General features: G+C 45.4%; 1 protein-coding gene across 5 annotated transcripts in view; it reads right to left on the reverse strand.

Moving 5' to 3' along the window:
- LOC138511252 (protein unc-13 homolog B-like) overlaps positions 1 to 24,684 on the reverse strand; it is a 2,171,549-nt gene that overhangs the window by 627,318 nt on the left and 1,519,547 nt on the right. For all 5 annotated transcript variants that reach the window (XM_069626798.1, XM_069626797.1, XM_069626799.1 and 2 more), the window contains one exon: positions 1,911 to 2,074. In XM_069626798.1, coding sequence (XP_069482899.1) covers positions 1,911 to 2,074 — 164 coding nt within the window. The remainder of the gene's footprint in view (positions 1 to 1,910; positions 2,075 to 24,684) is intronic.

The raw sequence follows: 24,684 nt of genomic DNA on the forward strand, positions 1-24,684 counted from the left end.
AAGGTACATCCTGACAACCTGAACTTGTGTTAAAAACTAAAAGGGGCCTAAGATTGGGGAAGGGAACACTTAGAGGCCTAAGAAAGTTGAATACCTATTTGTTTTAGATGCTAAAGGAGTTAAAGCTTGGGGAAGGCAACCCTGAGAAGCTTGAAGAGGAACTGTGTATATTTCTTGTGGTTATGCTTTGAACTTGGAAGAGTTGAAGATTGGGGAACGGAATCCCAAGGAATTTAAGACATTGAAAGTGTTTGAGACTACTGCAAGAACTGTGGAGAAGGTATTTCAAATTGAACAGTCCTTTTTGATTGAAATCATTTTTGTGAAACTGACCAACCTACACCTGGTGAGAAGACCACCTGAAACCAACCTTGGTTTCCTATTTTCTGTTGAATCACTATATTTTTCTTTTAAGAGACTTCCTAACACATTCTGTCAAAGAGTGGGGGAAATCATAGGTTTAGACACATTTTTACTTTGGACTTTCAGACTTTGACGGCCCTTAGAATCATCCGTTAAGGGAATCACCCCTTTAGTGTTAGGGCCAGTTAGGCATTACACCAACCCAGGAACCTTAGTAAATAAAGTTTTGAAACTAACATATTTGAGTCTGTGTCTCTCTTGATACCATACCTGTCTCACACCTATCTTACACAGTGCTGGGTTACTTCTGAGCTAGATTGGTACGTTATCATTCCAATTCATGCTGAGATAGACAAAGAAATGGCGACCGAGAAAGAGAAGGGTACAGAATGCGATGCAGAGAAAGAGGCAGTGAAAAGAAGGAAAGGGGGGCAGTGAAAGAGAAGGAAAGATTGGCCAAGAACCAGAAAGGGGAAAGAGAAAAAGAGTGAAAATGAATACTTAAGGAAATAAAGGAGGAATAAAATAAAAGAATAAAGAAAGCAAGAAGGCAAATAAAGGACAGAATGAATGCACAAAAAGGAAGACACGGGGAAAGAAAGGACAAATTGGAGTAAAAAGGAACACAATAATGCAAAATGTCAGAAAAGATGTGAAGGAATGAAGTAAGGAAAGTTTTTGGAAGGATGGGGAGAAGGAAGACATGCATGACAGGAAGTAGGCCGCAAAGAAGTAGCTGAAGAAATGTGGAAAGAATGAATGAAAATGCACTATTTATTTTTTCATTGAGGTAGTATTGGTGATTACTTTAGAAAAGGACAGAGGCTTATGGGTGTGATCCTTTTAGTCTTCGTTAATCATGTAAAAGCAACCACTATACAGACTGCGGAGTCCAATGCATCTTTTCACAGGTAGCAGAAGACAACTGCTGGGCAATCAAAAATATAGTGATTTGAACCACATGGAGAAAAGAATCACGAATATCAACTAACAACTTTCTTCACAGCCACAGAAAATGAGATCAGAGAAAACAAACCAGCTGGCAGTCTCTGCAAAAAGAAGGACAATATAGCCAGTCACTGTGAAAAGCACAACACTTCGAAAAGGGGCAGGCAAGAGCACCCGACCAATAATCAGCCCAGGAGTATGGATGAAGAGGGCATGTAGACAGAGCACTGTATCTACACCAGCCAATGCCTTTGGGCTCTGCCAAGTGCTGCTTTCACGCCACATACAAACCAATAACTAATAAATGGAACTCCCGACATGCAGGACTGGTTATTAGCCCGGGGTTCTGATGAACCATTATCCAACTATGGCTTCTCAGCCAACATCACTCTGCATTCTGGCAATGGAAATGCCTTTTCTATTAAAACTATGGATCTAAAAGACCAAGCATGCAAGTGCTATTGGCCTAAAGGTCAGGATTGGAAAATGGTGGCACTTACGACATTTAAATAGTTGAATTCTCTGGACCTGTGCTTGACATAAGAGACAGGTTTATTAGCAAGACCATTAACATTGTAAACATTCAAAGGTTAACTTACGTCATTGCCTGGTAAATGGATTCAATACCATAACGCATTGCAAACTCGTCGACTATTTCCTGCGCAGTCTCATCGAAGTACACCTTCCAGGCATCATCGCCTTTGGCCTCTGGGATTTTCACCACCCCGCTTCCTTGAATATCAGTGAGGTGATGGAAGAGGTTCTGAAATGAAGACAGAGTCAGATCAACATCCCCCTAGTTGAATGGATAAAACCCCAGTTACAGACTCAAGGACTTGGATGACAGTCTATGGATGGAAATAACTGAGGAATCTTCTCATCAACCGGGATCGGCAACAGAAATGTGATGTGCAAGGATATGGAATAGGTGAGAACCAGGAGCAAGTAGCCCAAAAGAAAGTCAAACTTCACTGAACTTTAACAGTAAATTGGATCAGCAATCATTGCATCAGATACATCTGACTTTTTCCTTATACTAATGTAAATCATTTAAAAAAAACATTCTAGATATTGTTTGAAATCTGCTTATATGCCTCTGAAGAAGAGATTACTCTCGAAATGCGTTGGGCCACGAATAAATCGTCTAGGTTTCACAAGAAAATTGATTGCGTCAGTCTATCTGATGTATATTTAATTATATAAAAAATTGCTTATTGATATGAAAAAGATGGGAGAGTATATTGAAACAAATACACAAAGTATCAACAAATTACCTAGACTCAAAATGTTTTGAGCCATTGATAGTGGACGGGAGTTCTCACATTGGGAACTTAATTGTTTTCTGTATCAGATATATCATCCGAACCAGAAGAACATAGTAAACTGAGGTATGGGAGGGGATTGCCAATGTAGACTCAGGAACCTAACAAGTCTCTGGACCCACTCTCCATATCCTTCTCACTGTACCCTTAATATTAAATTCTCTTTGGTGTATCCCATTACAATATCCCCTTGTAGAGTGCTCTGTTGCTTCTCAGCTAATTTTCCGCTATGTAAATCTCAACAAAAATATTTCAACAAACTTAAGAGGACAGAAAGGTACACACATGTCCCAGAGTGGTAAAGAGTATGAAAAGCAACCAGGGTGTTCACCACAAAAGCATCCGGCCCTAGAGACACTACACAGCATTGAACGACTGATTAGTTTATTCTGAGTTTACGCAATGCCTTCAATTACTTTCGAGTCAACATGTTTTGATGGTTTAAATATTTGAAGCAAAGAAGATTTTTTTCTTTCTTTTTTTTTATTCTATCATTTAATGGCTGTATAGTGTGGTGTGTTGCAGGATGATCATGTATATGATGCCAAGGGCCCTACTTTTTGTATTAATGATGGATACACTAAACGGAAACACCGAAAGAATGCGAGGTAAAAAGAGAACCTCACACTTTCCTTGGGCTACTGGTAGAGCTGCATGTTAAGTGTTAAGAGCAGTGAAGAAGTTACAGTTTCTTCACGGACATCACCTGACATGGTGAGCAGGGTGGCAGCAGAAGCAGGGGTTCTGAGCCATTATCAAGTCCATAGTCTTTGACTTGTCATAGACCTGTCACAGTACATTATTTCATCACATCGCTACCCTTTCTACAGAGACTTAAAGTCTAAATGGCAAAGTCTGCGGTCACAAATGCGATTGAAACCGATACATTTTTTTCTCTTGACTGCTCCCAAAGCTCTGCTAGAGGCAGCATGAAGCCTAACCATTAGTGCCTAAAGTACCTGACACGCATAGCCAATCGTGCTGTGGGCGTCATGGGCTTCAGTCCTGCTTGGGATTGGCAATCAGTTGCAGATGTAATCAGTTGAAGGGACAACATTGTACAGCACTTGGGAACCAGGGTGGTCTTGCGCTACTCGATCTAGTGAAATGGAATAGACATCATTGCCATGTGGGGGTTGTTTCCTTTTCTTGTAGCAACTGACCATGCTTCTGTGGACGCCCATGTCCCTTCACTAAGCAGGAGCGCACGGCCATAGGACTATGTTGGAGGAGGCACTCATCGAGTATGAACACTACACATCACCACAATCCTCTTCAGTTAGAGGAAAGTAGCTACTGCCCCTTTGGCGGTAGCCATGTCCACGTGTGTGTTCTGCTATCCACCCATCGCTAACAGGCATGTGGATGGGTGGCGATGAGGAGTCTAGCGTTGGTACTGGCGAGCAGGATAGAATATGTGTGCAACTACAGATCGCAGGTTTTTCTTGAACGGTAGGTGCATTCTTATGGCAGAGGTGTTGTGCAAAGTGTCTTCAAGTGGTGCATGAGGGTGGGTGTGCGCAGGTTTGTGGCCGTGCCTTCGCCTGATACCTTTGTGCATGGATAGAAAGAGGTAAAATGCATGATTTACATTCTAAGCAGTGACCCAGAATAAGTATGCTGGCTATGCATCAATCTGCTAGATCTAATGTGGCGCTAAATTCTAAATGTTCCTTGGATCAGTGTTAATGGTGCCATCCACATTCATCTACGTTAAACATCCGACTATATTATAAATGCTTTAATATTTCCAGCTGCTCAGACTTTCTTCATTTCGCCTGGTTGCCGTAACCGTGCTCGATTGTACAATTACCTAAGATTCCAGAAGGACTATTCTGTGTACCCCTAGTACAGTGCGATGGCTACATTCAGAGTTCACCTGGGAGAGGCATTCACATGGGTATTGCAAGGGTGCAGAAGTAAAGCTCAGACAAAGAGGTGACATGATTTGGGACAAACTATCACTCCACATAAAAAGAGAGTTGATAAAATGCCTTTCTACCCCTAAAGCTAGACCCTCTTATCTTCTGGTTCTCATATGGTTGCAGGTCCCAGACTCGCAGTTCTGAATTATGACAGCATGGTTTACTCTCCTGCCGAACACAGTATTCTGCCTCTTTCACTTGGGCTCCCAGACCCTCTTATTCGGCTATCCTTATCACAGGGTTGTGGATCCCCCGACTTGCAGTATCTGCTCATGGTCTCAGAACCTCTTATTTGGCTCTCTGTACTAACTCCACGGCTTCCCCAGACCTCTAATCCCTCTCGGCCTGCCTGCATACCTTCATGCTTGGTTTGTGGTTTCCAAGCAGCAGGACGTCTGCGCAAGTCTCAGTCAGCGTTCGGGTGCTTCGTCTCGTTGGTTCTCCCATAAACTTGGAATGCCCTGAAGGTTTTTTTGGGCTACGATACGTGTAGTCCTTTCATCCTAACTATGCTCGGTCCATCTCCCTTCTACGTGCACAGCGTTCGGCTCTCCCATCTTGCATCCACTGCTACAGCATTGCTGGGAATTCCTCTCTGGAGAGGGGATCTCCCCTACTTCCGTCTCCACCTGTGGTGTCCCCCAGGGTTCCATTCCTTCGCCTTGGCTCTTTAACGTCTACCTTACTCTGCTGGCATGCCTCACTTCCTCCTTCTCCCCCCAACTTCCAATGCTATGGTGATGACACACAACTCTTCTTCAAACTTCCTACAGACGCCCTTGCACACTCCATCAACCATGACTGCCTCTCAGCCATCCAGGCCTGGTGTACTTCTAATGATCTCTGCCTCAATGCCAGTAAAACAGAGATCCTCCCTATTGGGACACTGGCACCCAACTTCTTCCCTTCACTCTGGCCTTCTTCCATGGGCTCTAACCCTTGCTCCCTCTTCGGAAACATGAAACCTTGGAGTTATCTTCGACTCCTCTGTCTCCTTCCTCTCATATTCAGGACATTGCCAAGAAGTCCCACTTTCAGTTTTTCCTTCCGAAAGGAATTCTACATTTTCTCATCTTCCCCCAGAGACTCAATGTTACCCGGGCTCTGGTTCTTTCTAGGCTTGACTATTTCAATAGTCTCCTCCTTAATCTACCTTCATCCACAGTGCGACCTCTCCAGCTAATCCAGAATAGGGCATTAAGACTTATCCTTGACCTTAAACTCAGGGGCCTCATCTCTCCTGCCCTACAAAGTCTTCATTGGCTCCCAATCGCAGCATGAATAAAATAAGAATCCCTGTGCCTCATCCACAAGGCTGTCTGGGGCTGGGTACCACTATCTGCAACTCTTTCTGACTAAATATTCCCACTCTAGACACAGAGTTCCTCTAGCACTAACTCCTTGTGTGTAAAGCGGTTTGCTAAACAGAGAGCAGGTGGTCAAACGCTCCCTTCTTTGGTACAGCCTCCCTTTCCGTCTTCGTCATGAGCAGGACCTCCTTAGGTTGCGGAAAAGCCTCAAGACCTTCCTCTTTACCTCTTCCTTCCCTCCCTCTTTCCCCAGCTAATCGCACAGTAGCTTGATTGGTGTCCTGGGCCCTTATGCATCCACAGGCCCTGACCTCCCACATCTTATCCCTGCTGTCTATCCTCTGCACTTGCTTCGGCTCACTCTCCACCACTGGAGGTTGCACTTATCTTTATTCATAGCACTTCACCTGCTGCTCTCCATGAGCACCACAGCACCTATCCCATACTCCTCTCCCCTCTGCACTTGCACGTTGTGAACACTCACAAGGCATAGTAGGTTCATATCCCCCTCCCCATTGTCTCTTCTTATATTGTTGTATTTTATTATTTTACATTGTTGTAATTTCATTCTCTATCATCTCCTGTCCCCTCCCTGTTGCCCTGTGAGCGCTTTTAAACAGTATAGGTTTCCTGTATCAGCAACTAACAAGTGAACAATAAATAAATGATATACCAAAATAATAATCATGAACATCTTTTAGTTACCCCTTTGGTCAGAATACACCAACACGCATCTAGGATTACACCCCTTAACGTAAGCCTCTCTCAATTGAATCCTGAAAAACATACATGGCGAGGGCTCTGCTTTGTAGATGACCTCAATAGCACTAGTAAAAAGGTGCAACACCCTGGAGCACTTGTCTAAAGATTAAACAGATGTATTCTTTCTCCAAGAGACAGCATCTTCTTGTGGCAATTCGGGGGCTTCTCTGGGCCTCATCCTTTGGCATTAAACACGAGGAGAGCTTTGTCAGGAAGTGTTACAATGGGTACAGAGTCTGCCAAACTGAAAAATACTAAAAATGAAGATGAAAACAAAATTAGAAAGCACAAATATAAGAAAATAATTTATGCCATGTATCAGAATGGCTTTGAGAAAGGAGTGGTAGAGGCAATTCGGGTATCCCCCGCCTCATGTTTGAAGTAAACTGTAAATACTGGAAATTGGTGTGTGCAAATAATGGGGTGACAGGTTTACCTGGGGATACATGATGGTGAATGTTCCAGTAATGCTAAATCAATAACACATGGAAAGCACATTTTTAAAACAAATACTTACACAGAATGTACCTTCATGGAAAGAAGTTAAATAATACATGTGGCTATTTTTACTTTCTTCATTTAAACTTCTTTATTTGTACTGGTTACGTTACTTTGAATGTAAAATTAGAAAATGTTACCTCTTGCCTTATAATGCTTCTTTTGCAGTCTGGGTTGTTATTCCCAGAAAATTATAAGAGACCTGTTTCAATGTATTGAATTGATTACAGGGCACTGATAGCAACAATCTGTGGAGCTGGATGTCTTGAATCGTTTCCCATACTGGACGATCTGATCCCACTCCTGCAAGCGCTGGATGGTGGAAAGATTGAAATTCTCAACATCGAATGTTAAACCTACTGAGAAGGGCTGGACAGAGTTTAGTCCTACTGTAACGCTCACCTGGTTCCCTCGGAGGCGCGGGTCTTGACTGGGCGGTGAAACCGTCTTCAATGTCAGGCGTAGGATTCGTTTGGCTCCCGGATTTGGCCCCTTTCTCACCGAAAGTTTGACCTGAAGGGTGAGGTGTCTGCAAGTGGAAAATCAAGGTATTAGTGGCTGGAAGGTTGGGAGAAGTTCCAAGCCCCTCTCTCCCTCTTTCCCCGTGGTACTCGGTCGATTGTTGTGCTCACCTTAAATAGGTGAATGCTGGGCTCTCCATCCTGCATCTCATGCAGGGGCGCTGGGTCCAGTTACTTCACTGGATATGAGTTCAGCCTCTTAATTGCAGAGGGTAAGTTGAGAGCGATGCCGCCGTCTGCTGCACGAGCGTGACTTGTAAGTATTAAAGTTCCCTTTAGATTGCTCTCTTCAAATGTCTTATCTCCTTAATGTCTATGTCTTTTCCCTTTCAGATGCTGTCGGTGCCGAAGAAGATGCTCCCCCCAGGTTCGTGGCAGAGAGCGTAACCAGAAGATGGTGCAAACGAATGCACGTAAGTAGAAAGGCTGCTCTAGGGCTGTAGAATGCACCTTAATGTCTCTTTTGTCTTTACAGGTGCCGGAAAGCAGCGCGAGCAGAGTTGGCGCGAGCGTAAAACAGGTAAGCAGTTTTGTAACTAAGCGTTACTAACCAATGTTCTTTGTCTTTGCAGGCCCGATGCCGGACGAGATATGCAGAAAAAACGCCTTGAATGCTGCCGATGGATCGGGTAAGTTGAACCGCTAACTTTGCCTTTGCCTAACCTGTGCCTTTTGTTTTGCAGGAGCTGCTGAAGACTAAGGATTGGTTCCCAGCAGGTAATTTTCGTATTCACAGGATCCAGAACTGAAGATTCGCTGGAGCTGACACGGTGAGCATCCTGCTGCAGATGCAGAATAACGCGAAGCACATTGCACCAATCGGGTGTGGTTTAAATAGTCCATAGGAGTGCTTAGGTGTCTTCTTCCACAGCCTCGCCCAGGCAAAAGAGTTCCTGCTTCCAGAAGGGGTCCAGCATCAATGATCCAGGGAGTGGTGCCTGCCCCACCCAGAAGGAAAAGTAGTCCCTGCCAGAAGAGAGTGAAACATCATCTTGCTGGTAAGTAAGCAGCATGGTCTGCTGCAGGTAGGTCCACCCAAGCACTTTCACACTTGTTATGAGCCCGGCGCTTCCTGTGCCGGGACGGGTCCATGCTATGAGCCTGGCACCACCGGTGCCAGGACAAGGTCCAAAAGGTCCCTATTGGGACTTGCTGGTGCCGATAGTATATATTATGAGCCTGCTTCCAAGGATGTTGGGTAGGTCCTGACTCCTTGCAAGCAGTGGTCATGACACCTACTGCCACCCTATGAAAAGTGAAGTTTGCTATGTGTGATGTATTGACCCACTCCACTATGCTATGCGGCATCACCCTGATAGTATGGTGCAAGGAATTGCAACAATGGCGGCAAAACTCTTGTGCACGCCAAAAACCTACAAAAATCGTGTGCTTCAGCACAACAAAAAGATGGATACACAACCTGCCCCCCATGGTGCGTGTGTGGTGGAATAGAGCACACCCGGCAGAAAAGGTGCCAGGAGGCTCCATGACCAGCAACAGAGTGCAGAGAGAGAAGCAGTGCTTTGTAAATAAAACTCCAAAATGTGCCTACAAATGACATTTGCTTTGGTGCTAAAAACTCCAAAATGCCTATAACACAACACTTCTCAACATCCAAAATCTTGCTTGGCAATAAAGTTCATGTAATGTAATGAAGCATTGCGAACATACAAAGTCCTAATGTGAAGAACAAATCATTTCTTCAGAAAAACTGGATTGTCTGTAAACTGACAGCCCCTGTCAGAATCTGGGTGCAGTACCCTGGGCTACCTGAATGACAGCTGTCAGATGAGTTACTGATGAAACTTTAAAGTGATCTAAACTAAAAAGTCTGCCGGATTAGCAAACATAAAAAGGATTATGGCAAAAATGAATACAGATCTCAGTTGCTTTTTATCCCACAGAGTCAAAGCTAAGAAAGTAATGTATTTATGTTGGATGCAACAAATGTGTTTTTTCCTGGATTTGAATTAAGAATAAATTAGCTTGGCTGAGCTGCAACCCTTTGGAAGTGGACAAATAGGTTTCTCCGAAGAGGATGGCCTTCCTCTCAGCAGAAACTCACGGGGAGTTTCTAATTGTGGGTTAACCCTGACTCTTGTCTACAGAAAGAGAATGAACAATAGTAGGCCTTTCAGCCCAGGAAACGTAGGTGTGAGAGGGTCGTAAATGCCTCCTGGAAGGAACAAACCAGGAGGGGGATGCTCCTGGACTAAAGGGAGAGAAAAAGGGGCATACCATTTGTTATTAAGCATGAACAAAGAACAATTTTTAAAAGACTCATAACTTGTGATTCAAAATGGTGAAAAATATACCAAGGACATATCTGTTGGTCTAATTTTTGGCTGCACATTTTAAGAGGCGCCAGAACCGTGTAACATGTTCTGGACGGGAATGGCAATATATGTGGTTTTATGTGAAATGTATGAATCCTAGAATTGTTAAAGTTAACATACACATTCCTATGTTAAACACACACATTTGTGAAAATGTGCCTAAAGTTTGGCAATTGTCTTCATAGCAAAAAGGACAACATTCTGTAGAAAGTTGAAACAAGATCCTACAGCTGCGAGGTTTTGATGATCAGCTACTACATAAAATAATGCATCTTTGTGTGTGCGTTGTGTAAAAGTGACCAATGTAGAAATGTGTATTTAGTATAAAATCCGATTTTGAGACCAGTAGCTAAAGGGAGGTCTCTGAGAACTGTAAAGCAAACCATGAAATGTGACATCATCCGGCCTTGATCCAATCATCCAAATGCAAGGCAGAGATTAATTTTTTATCCAATCCCAGCTCACAGGGGCAAACTTAGCTAAGCCGGCCAATACACCCATTTTGTGATGACATTTTAAAGCATAAATAGAGACAGCTGACAACACATAGGGACTCACTGATTCATTCATTTTCAAGATTCCGGCGAAGCACTCTGATCCAGCATTCGAATTCCAGCTTTAATATCTTTCCAGATGCCAAGACTCTTGCAAGCAGTAGAGAACTATTGAATTTTTGAAGGCCTAAATCTTCAAAATTATTCTTGAAACCCAGTGAAGCGCTGTGGTGTGAGAAGGCCTTTTAAACCAGTATCCTGAAATCCTCTGGCTTGCTACCACTAGGCTCACCTGAGGAACTCGCTATACAGCGGATTGAAATATCCACAGACTAGGAGGGCTGATCCGGTGACCGGCTTGGCTGACCCGATCCCGGGCCCGATGTGCTGTCCTTCCTAGACCAGATCCAATCCATGACCAGAACTGACAGTCCAATTTAATAACTTATCCTGTGAGTATTAACAGGAGAAACTGTGACCCATAGTATAATTGCATTGTCTTATCCCAATCTCAAACCCATCCCATTTTTAATTCAGAACCATAGTGTTGCTAGAACTATCTTTGCGCTGACTCCTTTCTCATCTGAAGAAGTAGAGTATTCACAACAGGTGGGTTATGCTGATCACGTGACTGTAAGATCCATCTGTGGCATTCGCTGTTTCATAGTCATAATCTATTGTAATCAACCCATCTGTCATTTCCAAAAGTGCATTTCAGTTTTCCATTCTCGCGCCTATTTTATAAAAAACGACCTTTAATAAAACCTCTATCTCCCTCAGTTTATATGATAGAAACAAAATTTCAACTCCCACTTGTACCTAACATCCATAGCGATCTATAGATTCTCCGTTATAGCGAATATCGCGTAAGGAGAAGTTTGCTGCGATCTTACATTCTGAGACATTTTACATGTGTGAAACAGCTTTAAAGTATTTCCCACTTAGACTTTGAGATTTCAAAAGTTTTCTTCTGACTAAATCATTGCTTGTGATTGTTTTCAACTGTTCAAAGCAGCTCTCATAGGGATTTATAACAATTTAAGTATTTTTGACCACATTTGGTGTTTTTGCTCAGCCAATTCCAAAGACAATTGCAAAACCATTCTGACGGCTGTCAATTCCGTTTTTCCCTTGTGTTTGAAGGGTGAAGGTGGGACTGATATTCTGTTTGATTTGCGCTATTCCTGAAGACCTACTCTTTCTCCTCCCATCTCTTCTTATTGCCTATTGGGGGTTGAGGGGTGCTGCAGGGGGAACTCCTAAACATAGTGCCATCTGTTCTACACCCATTCAAAAGTATTCTCTCCTGTGCTGGATTTGTTTTTGTGCTCATTACTTGATTAATAGTGTATTAAAGATATCATTCAGTGTTCTGTCACCCCATTGCTGATTGTTGTTTACCTATTAAAAGATATTGTGATTAAATTCTAAATACATAAATAAATATTTACCTTTGCCAACTAGCCTGATTCCTGGTTCAATGTGACCGGGGGGGGGAGGGTTCCTGGAGAAGGGTGCGATACGAGTGGCATATCATTCAGAATATTGAATTTATAGATACAAATAAATAAGGGTTTCAATTGCGCACTGCATGCTGGGCGTGACTTGGGTGTGTGCTGGATTGAAATCACTTACAGCTAGGCAAAAATGCCAGAGGAGTACAATATCCTGGTTACTTACGTTTAACTTATTGCTCAAGCATTGGTATCTTTCATAGATTTACATGCTTGAATGTTCCTCGTTGTCAGACTGGGAATCTCTCTGTAATTTTAAAAATAAGTATGAATGGAAAAAGTAATACTGGTTGCCCATTGTGCCTGTATAGCCACTCACTTATGTAGTCCCTCCACCTCATTCATTTTTGTCCCTTTTGACCCAAACCAATGAGGTGGCAGGGATTAAGCTCCACCTCTGACAGCCATCTTCAGATTTTGAGCCCTGATAGTGACTGCTATAATGATGACAGCCTGCCTAAGGAGCAGCCTCAACGGGGAGGTGGGCGGGCGCATGTTAATCTATAAAAGAAACCAATGCTAGAGAAATACAATTACAGGTAAGCAACTAAGACATATCCAGCATTGGATCTTTCATAAATTCACATGCTTGAATATTATACCAAGCAGTGGAAGCATGCCACCTACATCACTGAAGCGCACACAGGTCAACCATAGTGCCCACAGAGAGTAACCATGCACCCGATGTGTATGCTTGAAACACGAAGGGAAGGAGGGAAAGAACAATATCTGCTCCTACCTCACGTAACCAGGTGTCATAGGACTGCTTATCCTAAAGCTGGCTTCCTTTCAGTGTTTTTGTTTATATAGCATACTTGGCGAACATATGGAACGTGCTCCTGGTAGCCGCCCTGCATATGTCCTTCATTGCCACTCCCGCTTGGAGAGCCGTTGCAGATGCCCTCCCCCTCTGGTGTAATGGGCAGTAGCTGGACAGGTAAGCAGGAAGCCTTTGATTTTGGGGCAATGGGGACCACCCTTTTGACATGGCCCAGTTCGGAAGTGCACTGGCCGTTAACAGCCCTCTGAGTGAAAAACGATCTAGGAGATGATCTAAGAACGCTACTGCGCTGCAAGTAGAATTTGAGTACTCGAGATAGACATGGCAAGTGCAAGACCCGTCCCGCGATGGAGGTATGATAGCCAAAGGCCAATGGAAGCACAATGTGTTCGGACCTAGTCCTTTAAGAAGACTGTAAACAGAGGATCTGTAGATGAAACTTGCAGTACTCCGATTAATCGGGCGACGTGATCGCCACTAAGACAGCAAACTATCAGAGAGGAAAAAGATTGCATTTGTGGATGGGCTCGTAAGGAGGAGCCGCTGATGTCGTGAAAACTGTGTTGAGACTCCAGCTTCGAGTCAGCACTGGCACTGGTGGGAAGGTCATTGGCAAAACCCTCCTGAAGGTTTCAAAGGCAGGGTTGGCGGTAGAGGATATAACTTTGGGACTACTGGAGTAAGGCGTGATGTCCGATAGGTGAACCTTGATAGAATCCTGCGACCGAACCGCTGTAGCCAAGAGAATCAGGTTGGGAAGCAATACACTTACTGTGGCTGACTGTGGGTCAAGCTGTTGTGTCCCACCCCAGGATGTAAACCATTTTGCTTTCTTCACAAGTGGCACGCTTGGGGGCACCCTGGATGCTTGAATAATATCCCAATATCTGTCTGGCAATGTTAGTCTTTGTAGTTCAACAACCAAGCCCTGAGATAGAGAACAATGGAGGGTGTGCAGACGGATTTTCTCATTCTGCTGCAATAGTAATGACTGGTGGGCTCCAATATGGAGGGGCGTGGAGCTCGCCATGTGTAGGGGAATCGGATACCAGACTTACTGTGCCCTTGTCAGTGTTATTAAAATTATCCTGCAGGGTTTTCTTATTTGCCTCCATACCCTTGCTAACCAGGTAATTTTCAGGAAGTAGTCTGGGTACTCGCCTGTCCATGCTAGTGAGAAGGCAACCTCCAGTGAGTCCTCCTCTGGGACCTGTATCCGAAGTGAGGGCATTCACTGTTGTGCCTGGTGGCCAAGAGATCGATGTGGGAGTGAGCCTATCCTCTCAAAATTCATTGGACCTCGACCCATATGAGTTCCCATTTGTGGACGTGGAGAAAGTCCCTGCTCCGTTGAAATGCCAGATTGTTGCTGTGTCTCTGCAGACCACAGTGTGGATCTGTTACCTTCTTGCTTGCTGGTGTCATGCATAGTGGTTGTGTTGTACAGTGACCACCTGCCCTATGAGAACTGGTTGAAAGGGTTTCAACACCCATCAAATTGTTCAGAGGTCGAGGAGATTGATGGGCAATTCCGACTCTTGCGTGGACCATGTGTCCTTGGCCTGCAAGTGTCCGAGATGAGCTCCCCATCCTGGCTGGGACGCATCCAGCTTGGGAAGAAGCGTGGAAGTGGGAGCCTGAAAAAAGGCATGACTTGCTCTAGGCTGTTTGTTCACCCACTACCAAGGTAGAGCGCGGTGGAAAGGATGTGACTGGTGCACAAAGTCTTCCCACAAGCCCGATGCTCAATTCCGTTGTCGGTTGAGTTCTTCCTGTATTGATCCCATTCTCAACCTGCAAGTAGAAACCAGCAATAAACATGAGGACAACCTGTTTGCTTTGATGAGCCAATTGTCAGGTTATGGAAAGACTTTTACACCTGCTCTTGGTAGGTGTGCTGCCACTGGGGCGAGACAGTTTAACAACCTCGGGACCGACCATAGGTGAAAGCATCCGCAACTGATCATGCTTGTCCCCTTCTGCAAATCCTAGGTAGGGCTAGTACGTTGGAAGAACGGATATGTGAAAAATATGCCTCCTGTAGGTGGATTGTAGATAGAAGATAGCCCTTCTGGAGCTAAGGGAGGGCGCTGTAAGGGTGTGTTCATTTTGAACTTTATGTGCTTTAACTATATGATGGAAATGTACAGGTCTAGAGCGGGTGTCGAAGTCAGTCCTTTTTTTTTTACTAGAAAAAAGGTGTGAATGGAATACCTTCCCTCCTTGATTGTGACAAATAGCTTTAATAGTGGCCTTTTATAGTTATTTGCCCACCTCAGCTTGAGCTGCGCCATGTTGCGAGTATTGCGTGTACGTGGAAGTAGGGTTAGTGGACATGTGAGGAACTCTATGAGGTGTTTCTCCTTTACCTTTTGTAGCACCCATCTATCCGGAGTTATCTTTCACCATTGATGCAGGTAGTGGCTGATCCACACTCCTACCAGGGTGTGATGTGGCAGGCAGGGGATGGTGCTTCCCATCCATTTTGTTTGGGTGACTAGGCCATCCCATGCATGATTCTCTGCGTAGTCTATCTGGAAGACAACTGGTATCCGTTGGGTGGTCGATATGTTGACCTAGCATTTTGAGTGGAATACAGCATGTTGGAACAAAACTTCTATGATCTGCCATGAAAGTACACCTTTCTTTGTCGTCTCTTAGTGAACTGATGGCTCTGTTTGCATCAGTGTCTGATTTAATACCCTTCAGGTAATCGTGAACCTCTTTGCCAAACGGGTCTTGGCCCTCGAATGATATCTCAAGGATCTGTGTCTGCACTTCATGCATGATTGCATGAAGTTGGTCACCTTCTTCACGCATGATTGGCCTCTGAGGACCGCTCCATGAGCCATTTGGGTGACAGGAACTCTGCGGCCTCCACCGGTGAGTAACTCATGTGATCAGATGTTGCTTCATCTGCAATGATTGCCCTTATTTTGTCTGTAGTTCGGCCAGAATTTGCTGCACAAACTTGGACTTTTTGTGCCACAATTTCCTGTCAAATCTCACCGTCATGGTGAGGACACTGTCCTAATAGAGAAGGATGTGGAAGCCAACACTTTCCTGTCTACAGCTTGGAGTTTCCTGCCTTCTTTGTCAGGCGTGGCGTAGTGATGCAGAGTTCAGGGGTTTCCTCCTGGCGGCCACAGCGATTTCTTAGTCAGGTTTTATGGGGCCTTTTATTTCTTTTCCAGCCTAGCCATAGTGGAGGGAGTGGAAAATGGATTGGCCAGGATCTTCCCCCCTGCTTTCCCTGTGATTTCTAGAAAGGGTATGGCTGTGGCCGTCTCCCTTCTCTCGTCTCTGTGCTCATATAGCAATGATTTCCTTTCTACAAAAGATACTTGGTGACTGAAAAATTATTGTTGCAATGGAAGGAAGCAATGCCGTATGGCAGTGAAGAAATTCTACGGGAGTCACACCGTTCTTGCTTCTGAACAACTTGATCCTCCCATTTGTCAGTATCTTATTGAGGTGAGCCTTGGGTGATTTGCCTCCTTCAGACTCGTCCGAATGCATGTTCAGCCCTGGATCTTGTTAGTGGGTCAGGGACAGATATAAAGGTGCTCTTGTGGACTGGGGCAGAGAGAGAAGCTCTTCTGCCTCTGTTGCAGTGAAGCACCCATCCTGCCCTGAGGTGAGGAGATGTTTATATGACTCCTAGTTGCTGTATCAACGAGGGCTGAGTATCTGCAGAGGGTCAGTGCATGGAGGGCTGTGTTCTTTGGGCACAGGCTGTGTCCTGTCTTCTCCTATGCCAGAGAATTCCTCTTATAAAATTATGTCTGGAAGTTTAATCATTTCTAGAGCCGGGACAGGTTAGCAATAGCCACAGACCTGTGGCACTGGCAGGGTGTGTTTAGCACTGAGATCCACTCATCACTGCTCTGTGTGGATGGGAGAGGTCGAGGATTTACTACTGTTTTCCTCATGAATGGTGCAGTAATCGTGGGAGAACGGCCATTAGAAATTGATTTTGTTCGAGTCAATGTATTTCCCCTCAACTGTTTAGTCATTACGAGAGTTCCTTTGCGGGCCAGGAAATAGCCATAGATGAGGGTTTTTTCATATACAGCAGGTTAACCATGGATGGTACTCTTCCCCTGTCAACGGTCATGGATGAGGGCTCTTGTGGACGAGGGCTCCTATTGAGTTATCTGATGAGAAAACTTCTCCCGTCGACGGTCGTGGATGAGGGCTCACAGAGGTAGTCATGGGCGAGGGATTTTCCATAGGCAGAGGAGTTAGCCACGTACGGGGACTCCTCCCATCGACAAATGCGACTCTGTAGACTAAAACCATTGATCCCCTGTAGAAAAGGCACCCGTGAGCGGCAATTTAGCGCAACGATTGGCCTGTGGATACCGATCTGTTCATTGTTGAGGCCTTGTGGACGATATGTCCATGTGCACGATTCGTCCGTGGACGATGGCTTGGTATCGTGGTCGACGAGGGTGTCTTACCTGCCGCTTCTGATGTTTTCCAAACAGATAGAGGGTTTTATGATGTTGTGGACAGTTCACAGTGTGTTCTCAACTCCTTCTTACCCTTTTCCTTCATTTTGCAGGTGTTGCTGTGCCCCTTTCCACTGATGAAGCTCTTCTCTTTGAAGCATGCTTCTCAGAGGTGCTCCGGGATCTCCTCCCCACTGATGAAGCTCGTTGCTTAGAAGCTTGCTTCTAAGGTGTCCTGAGGGACATGACAGGACTGTTTTGACAGTTCACCCACAGACGAATGGCACTTACTCCCAGACACAGGAGTCGAGTCTCCTGTGACTGCCCAGTAGAGTCTTCAGTGTGAAGGTTTGACAAACGTGTAAGGACAGTATTAGTTGGATACTTAATGGCCCCGAGGGGCCAAATGCAGGATCTTACCTGGATCATTTCCAGATGAAGACAAAGGTTTCCTGGGCTGCCAAACACAGTGTGTAGGGCAGAAGAAACATCATCCATTAGTAATAAAATGGTATGAAAAATATTTGAAAAGACTGAATAATAAGACAAAGCTCAGGAGAGCAGTGGAGGCTTCCGTAGTCACTAGACTGGGGTGGAAAATATGAAGATGGCTGCCTGGGGTAGAGCTTAATCCCTACCACCTCATGGTTCTGGGTCAAAAGGGGCCAAAATGAGGTGGAGGGACTACCTAGGCAAGTGCCTGTACAAGCACAATCGGCACACAAAATAGCTTGTTCCTAGGGGAAAAGTGTATATTTATTTATATTTAAAATTACTGAGGATTCCCAGTCTGATGATGGGGCATATTCAAGCATGTGAATCTATGAAGGATCCAATGCTGGAGAAAGCCGGTGATCCGGTGTTCAAGAGCTTTATGTTAGCGTGTGAGAGGCTCCCCCATCTTACCCCTTCAGCTCCTCCCCAAACCTTTTCATCATGCTTCCATGTTTGGCAAAAGAAACTCCTTTCTTATGCTTTGCTTGATAGTGGATGCGATGTCAGCGAAATCTAGCTGTTTTGATTGGTAATAGACAATATTTTTGGAGAAAATAAATAAATAAAAATATGGCAATCCATACATATATTTGAATTTGATGCATATTCATTCCTTTGGCTCCGTCACACTGATGACTGGCTGGTGACAGGGCATTGGCTTTAAAATATAACGCCTGCTTCATTTTGCAGCCATCTGGTGCATGCTTGGAATCTAAGCATGCACTCTAATGTTTTAATAGTCCATGTTCTCGCAGTGTGATCCATTATTTGCAATTTGTATAGCACACTTCTGCCATTATCTTCGTGTGTTTCCTGAAACCGTGAGCTATGGTGGCCATTAATGATGTGTATGTTAAGGGAAAATAACAGAATCACGCCGCCTCATCTCTTTCCAGGGATAATTCCTGATTTAAACCTCTAGCTTCCTGCCTGTGCCAACAAGAAGCTGCAATATCTGCAACACAGCCAGGGTCATCATGCAGTCAGGGTGAGGTAGTGAAAATATTGATCATCTGTCCCTGAAAATAAGGCGCGTTTGCTATGGCTCAGTGCTTTAAGTTGGATGCTAGCAACGGGTGTGGCCTAAAGAGTGCTCCTATTCCAAACAATACTTTATGCAAAATTGCACACATGAATTTTGGATTACTTACCATGTTGTCGGGTAGCCTTCTTTGCATACAATCTGCATAACGTAAATACCTCTCTCGGGCTCAAAAATAATTTGTTGTCCATAAAGAATCCAATGAGTTAGTCAGTTACCTTCATTCTATAAATTACCAATAAGAAAGCAGAGTGGGACAAATAGCACCAATGTATGGTCACTGACTGCTTAGCTTAAAATAAATGTGCATTTTGGGAACACAGACAGGACCACAGATTTTTTATATTTCAAAACTGTCTGTCACTGTGATTTAAGCAGGACATCCTTGTGAACACAAAACTCACTGGTCTTGGTGCTCTTAATTCGTCACGAGGATCAAGTTCAAGGCCCTCTGCATTGTCCACAAGGCTTTCTGGGGCCTTGGATCGCAATACCTCCAACTCTCTCTACGGAAATACCATCCTACCCAAGCTCTTTGCTCCTCCAACTCCTTGAGGGTAAGTCGCTTCTCCAAGCAACGAGTTGTGGGCAGATCGCTTTCTTCGGCTGGTGCCTCCCTCTGGAACAGCCTCCCTGTCTCTCTGAAACTTGAGCAGAACCATGTCCGTTTCTGGAAGCACCTCAAGACCTTCTCTTTGCTTCTGCCTTCTCTCTTCCTCTCCCCTGTTGATCTCCTTGCTGATACATGCACTGGTCACCTGGCAACCCTCTGAATTAGGGCCCATGTCCCTGCCTGTCCAGCTGCATACCCGTACTACCCCCTGGCACCCTCTGCACTTGTGATCTGTATCTGTAACCCTACAGTCCCCTTTCCTGCACTTGTTAGACACCTGTTGTCTGCACTTCTAACACTCACACTTGCCACCTATTGGCTGCACTACTTGTGTTCAGATTCCTTATCCTTCACTTGTCCATCCTCCCACCCCCTTCCCCTGGCACTTCTCCCCTCCCCGCCCCTCTGCACTTGCGCAATCTCAATGTCATTTGGCCTAGTAAGATCGTTGTTTTTGTCCTCCCTCGCCTCGTCGCGCCTTGAAACACTTGTGTATAGGTGTGTTATCAATGCCATATCATACCATATCATAAGGCACACCCTGAAAAGTAAAATGTCTACAAGGACAAGCCGTATATACTGCTTTGGTCCGCCTCGGGGATGCTCTGTTTCAACTGAGGAGGATCAGGATCTAATTTCCCTCAATGCTGATCCATTTATAGCTTATAAATGGATCGATAGAAACTGCTTCTGCAATGCTATAGGGCCAGACCTGTAACGTGCGTATGCAAGGGCCTAAAGCAAGCACAGGAAAAAAAAACCTCACAACATGCTTTTTTATTGGGCTATTGGGCAACAGGATAGTTACCCGTGGTTCAGTAGTGCTGATGGAGATTGCCATGGGACACTTCAAGCCTGGTATGGCCATTTAAGGCTGTGAGCGTTGGCGGGGGAAGGGGGCCTTAGGGCTACAGTACTCAGGGGAGGAATTGGGTCTGAACAAGATGGAGTTGCACTCCAGCAAAAACTGTCTTGATGGAGCGCCGTTCCGTGTAGACCCAGAGGCTTTGCCCCCTGCATCTCGTGCAGTTGAGCGGTGCGCCTCTTCACAGACTGCATCTGAAAGTCATCTTTTGCTCAACAGCCCAACTATCCAAAGCTTATGTTGTGGGTGAATAAGGAACGGCCCCTTTAAGGGAGGAGGGCACGCAAGGGTGGGAGGAAGAGGAGGGGCATTAAGGAGAAGGAGTTTCATTCCTGTACAGAGACGAAATAAAGTGGTTGATTCAAAGAAGGTCTGCGTGTCGTTTATATCACGTATCTACCAGGACCCTGAGGCAAGGGTAACAGCGTATGAGTTCTGGCAGAGGAAATGAGCACCATATCAAGTGTGCATTGCAATGCATGCTCAGAAGGAATGCACGTTTTAATTACTAGTGCATACATGTCTAACAAATTGGTGGCCATTCTTATTTTCCCAAAATGAACTTTGCTTTTATGCAAAACAGTGAGCATCTTAAATTCAAGGCATGCACATCGTTCGACACTTAGCTCCGCCCTTCAGTCCCACCCACACACTGACAATCCAGCCCCACCCGCGCGCGAACAGGATTGGGGGGAGGGGAGGTGGGGAAGGGTGTTGGGGGTGCTCCCCCAGTACCTTTTCATCCAATATTGTGCTTATTCCAACTGCACGGACAGTGGTGTCAAGAAGAATAAAAGCACGGCTCTCTAAAAGACAACGCTTTAAAGCGCAGCGGCTGGTTAAAGGTATTTAGCAGCCCGCCCCCACCTTCGGCAGGAGCAAGCACGAATTGCCAGAGTGAAGCTATACTTTCAATTACTGCCTGCTTCCGAGATCTGCGCGGGAATTCCTTCTGCTGCTCAGAAGACTCTGCGAGTAGCCTTCTGACCTGCGCCTCTGAACCCGACTGGAAGGCTCTGCCTTTTGGCCTGTTCGGGTTTATGTGAAAAGCGTCTGTAGAGTAATCTACATTCCTCACACTCGCGATTGCAGCGCCTTGTTACTTCACTTTAACACACCTTCCGGAAGTATTTCAGTGGCAGACAGTAGCGTACCGACCGCAGGGGCCTGAGAACGGGGACGTTTTGCCAGCTGTTGGCTGCCAGGAGGGCCCTGTGGCTGGAGAAAATGGCCCTCTGGTATCCTGGGAGACAGTTTCCACACTAGTCTCCCAATTCACTGCTAATGGTCAGCAGCTTATTATAATGGGTGAATCCAAACCCTTCACATTTGGGCCTTTGCTTACTCCCCTTCATAGCTGTCATCAATCAGCTGGGCAAAAAGGCAGATGCAAAAAATCCAATGTTACTCACCATAGTTCTCTTTCCTCCATATTGTACAGGCGTCCCTGTCTAGGGATGGGACGGAACCTTTTTTCTTTAAAAAAAAAAAAAAAAAATAGCATTTCCTCTTTACATGTACAGGCAACCCTACGCACGGCTACAGGTGTGACCACGCCGCCGTAGCCTCGCCTTTTGGCACCTGGCCTCAATCGACTTGTATGTGCCAGACGGCTGCACTAGCATGACCTATTTTATACTGTAGGGGGTGTGAGAAACCTGAAGTGTCTCCCTAGCTAGTCCCCGGGGATCTGTCATCCAGGTGGCCAGGACACGGCCATCGCTACTGGATCCAGTTCCTGGGGAGGATCACCAGGATGGGGGTTCCTCGGGAAGTGGGTGTGGAACACCGACGGGGGAGACGCAGTAACCCCCTTGCTTTGACAACTTTTCCCCTCCTCTCACATAGGACATTCTAAACCACTGCCCCCCCCCCTTTTCCAACATGAACATTTTCGCACAACACAAAGGACAACGGACTAACACCAGAGCCGTTTACCTGACATGTCCCAATACAAGGGTCAGGCAATTAATCAGAATCAAACACACCAGATGGCCCTTTCCCTTCCCCACAAGGATAAAAGGTGGCACCAGGTAGCACAGTACGAGCACGGCAGACAGCACGACGAGACGGCTAATCAGGCGCAGCAATTCAAACGACGCAGAAAGGCATAAGTAATCTAGAGGGTGGCGAGGATAGAAGTGACCTGGCCCTTTTCGTCCCAGACCCATGGAACATTCGTGGAAGAGAGACCAATACAGTGAACAATAGCATAAGTGTCTTGCAACAGATGTCAACAGTACACAGAGCAAGCCTACGCCGATAAGCAGGAGCGAGGGAAGCTCCCGCGACCATGGCACCAGCCTCGATTCCAATGAAGAAAAAAAGCCAAGCAGTTCAGCATAGCCGAGTCGAAAGGGAAAACGAAAAGAACCGGGTGGTGTTGAGTAAGACTCGAAAAGGGGCAAATTTGAACCAAGTTCAAGGAACTGTTTAAAGAATTGTAACAAGTATTGAAGTGAAGACCAGCTGCAGAGGGAAACCGGCACCCCGTGGGTGCTAACTCGAGAGACTCTGGTTGAGCCCCTTATGAGAGAAACTACAGATACCAGAAAGCCTTAGGAGAGCCAGCAGAATAGGTGAAAGTGGTCGTACTGAGGGTCAAGCAAAATCCCAGTACAATCGAAAGACTTTGATCTACAAACTAAGGGAAAGAAATGGAAGTGAATCCTGCAGCGAGAAGAAACGAGGGAAGCAAATCCCAAGAGGGGCAATGTCTAAAGTCCCAAGAAACAGTGTGTTTGGAGTGGTTTAAAAAGACATCAAGATTTGTGGAATACAATACAAGAAGGGCAGCACCCAGAAGAGTGGGACCCAGGGGTGAACCCATCACCCGGCAAAAATTGGAAACAAACTTTTCATTTGTTAAAGGAACTTTTGTTCTGTTATTTGAACATGCCAGGTCCTCGAAAGCAAGAGACTTTTCAGTGAAACAAGACTTGCCCATTGACGGCCCTGATGGGTGACAGCTCGAGAGTGTGTCCTGAGAGCTGTCGTCTTGTGCTGGAGAAGCCAGAGACTGTACTGTGCGCCAAGCTCCCATCTTGCCCTGAGTCCAAAACATGGGGCAGGGAGACCCAAGCCATTGCATCCGGACATATTATTTGAGAACACTTCTTTCTTTTCTTGAGAACTATCCTACACTCCTTTTTGAATTAGTTGTGAGGTTTGGCAATAGGTTTCTTAGTATAGACCTTTTTCGTTTTGACACAAGGCCACTAGGACTGCCTTATTTTTCGATAGATGGTCGATGCTTCCTCCCATTCTAGATTTAAGTTTAGAATAGGCTTTCCAACTTACATACAACATTCATTGTTCAATAAACACCCTTGAACTGTGATCACTTGTGTCTTACTTCCTCACAGGGGAGGCCGGAGGGTCGTATGGAGGAAAGGGGACTATGGACTAGGATTACGTTGGTTACTACAGTGAGTAACTTAACTCCTATGTCCCGTTCCCTGTCCTCCATATTGTATGGCGAATACAACCGATAACGCACTAAGGGAGGAGTGACGTTGATCACTTAGCACACAGATACCGGAGGACAGCTTGACCAAATTGGGCATCCACCCTAGCACCGACATCCAGACAGGAGTGTTTACAAAACACTGAATGCAAGGCCCACGTGGCTGCCTTGCTCATGACCTGCCATGGCACCTGTCTCTGGAAAGCTACAGCTGCAGCTTCAACCCCAACTACGTGGGCATACACATTTAGGGGGCATTACCTTTTCCGCAACTTATAGGACTCAGTGATGGCCTCCTCCTTCCACCTGGCTATTGATGCTTTAGAGGCTTGTCCTTTGTGAGCCGACCCCCCCAAAATTGACTAAAAGGGCATCCAACTTCCTGAACTGCTTTGTCCTTTTTATGCAGAACTTCAAAGCTGTCCTGACGTCTAGAAAGTGTAATGGCTTCTCCACCTGCGACTTAGGATCCGGAAAGAAGGTTGGGAGGATCTCCTCGATGTGGAAATTAAAGTTGCTCACCGTAGTGACTAGAGTAATCATAGTCCATAGTCCCCTTTCCTCCGTCCTTGTGGGCGTTCCCCAACATGGGGATGGTACAGGAAACATTTGCTTCTTCCTTTACATATAGATCAAAGACAATTAAATATATTATTAGTCGATTCAGCATTGTGAACAGGTGCTCAAGAACCCATATATTTAGTAGTAACTTTTGATTAGAAATATATATATATATAGATAAGATAACTGGGTGTTATCTGCACCCTAGACCAGCACTCAACCTTGTGGACTCATCTCCCTAGGTCAAGCTTCCTATTCCACCACCAGGTTTATGCAGAATTGGTTCATCACAGGCAGGGTCCACCTACTATCTGGGTGTATTCCTTAGCCTAGGAAGGCCTAAGGCCCTGTCCTTACCTGGTGAACTACCTCAGCGACTTCCTGGGGGACCTAACAGGGAAGTATGCTTGTTCC

This window comes from Ambystoma mexicanum, chromosome 6p, assembly GCF_040938575.1.
Source record: "Ambystoma mexicanum isolate Mex_15411 chromosome 6p, UKY_AmexF1_1, whole genome shotgun sequence".
NCBI classification, from domain to species: Eukaryota; Metazoa; Chordata; class Amphibia; order Caudata; family Ambystomatidae; genus Ambystoma; species Ambystoma mexicanum.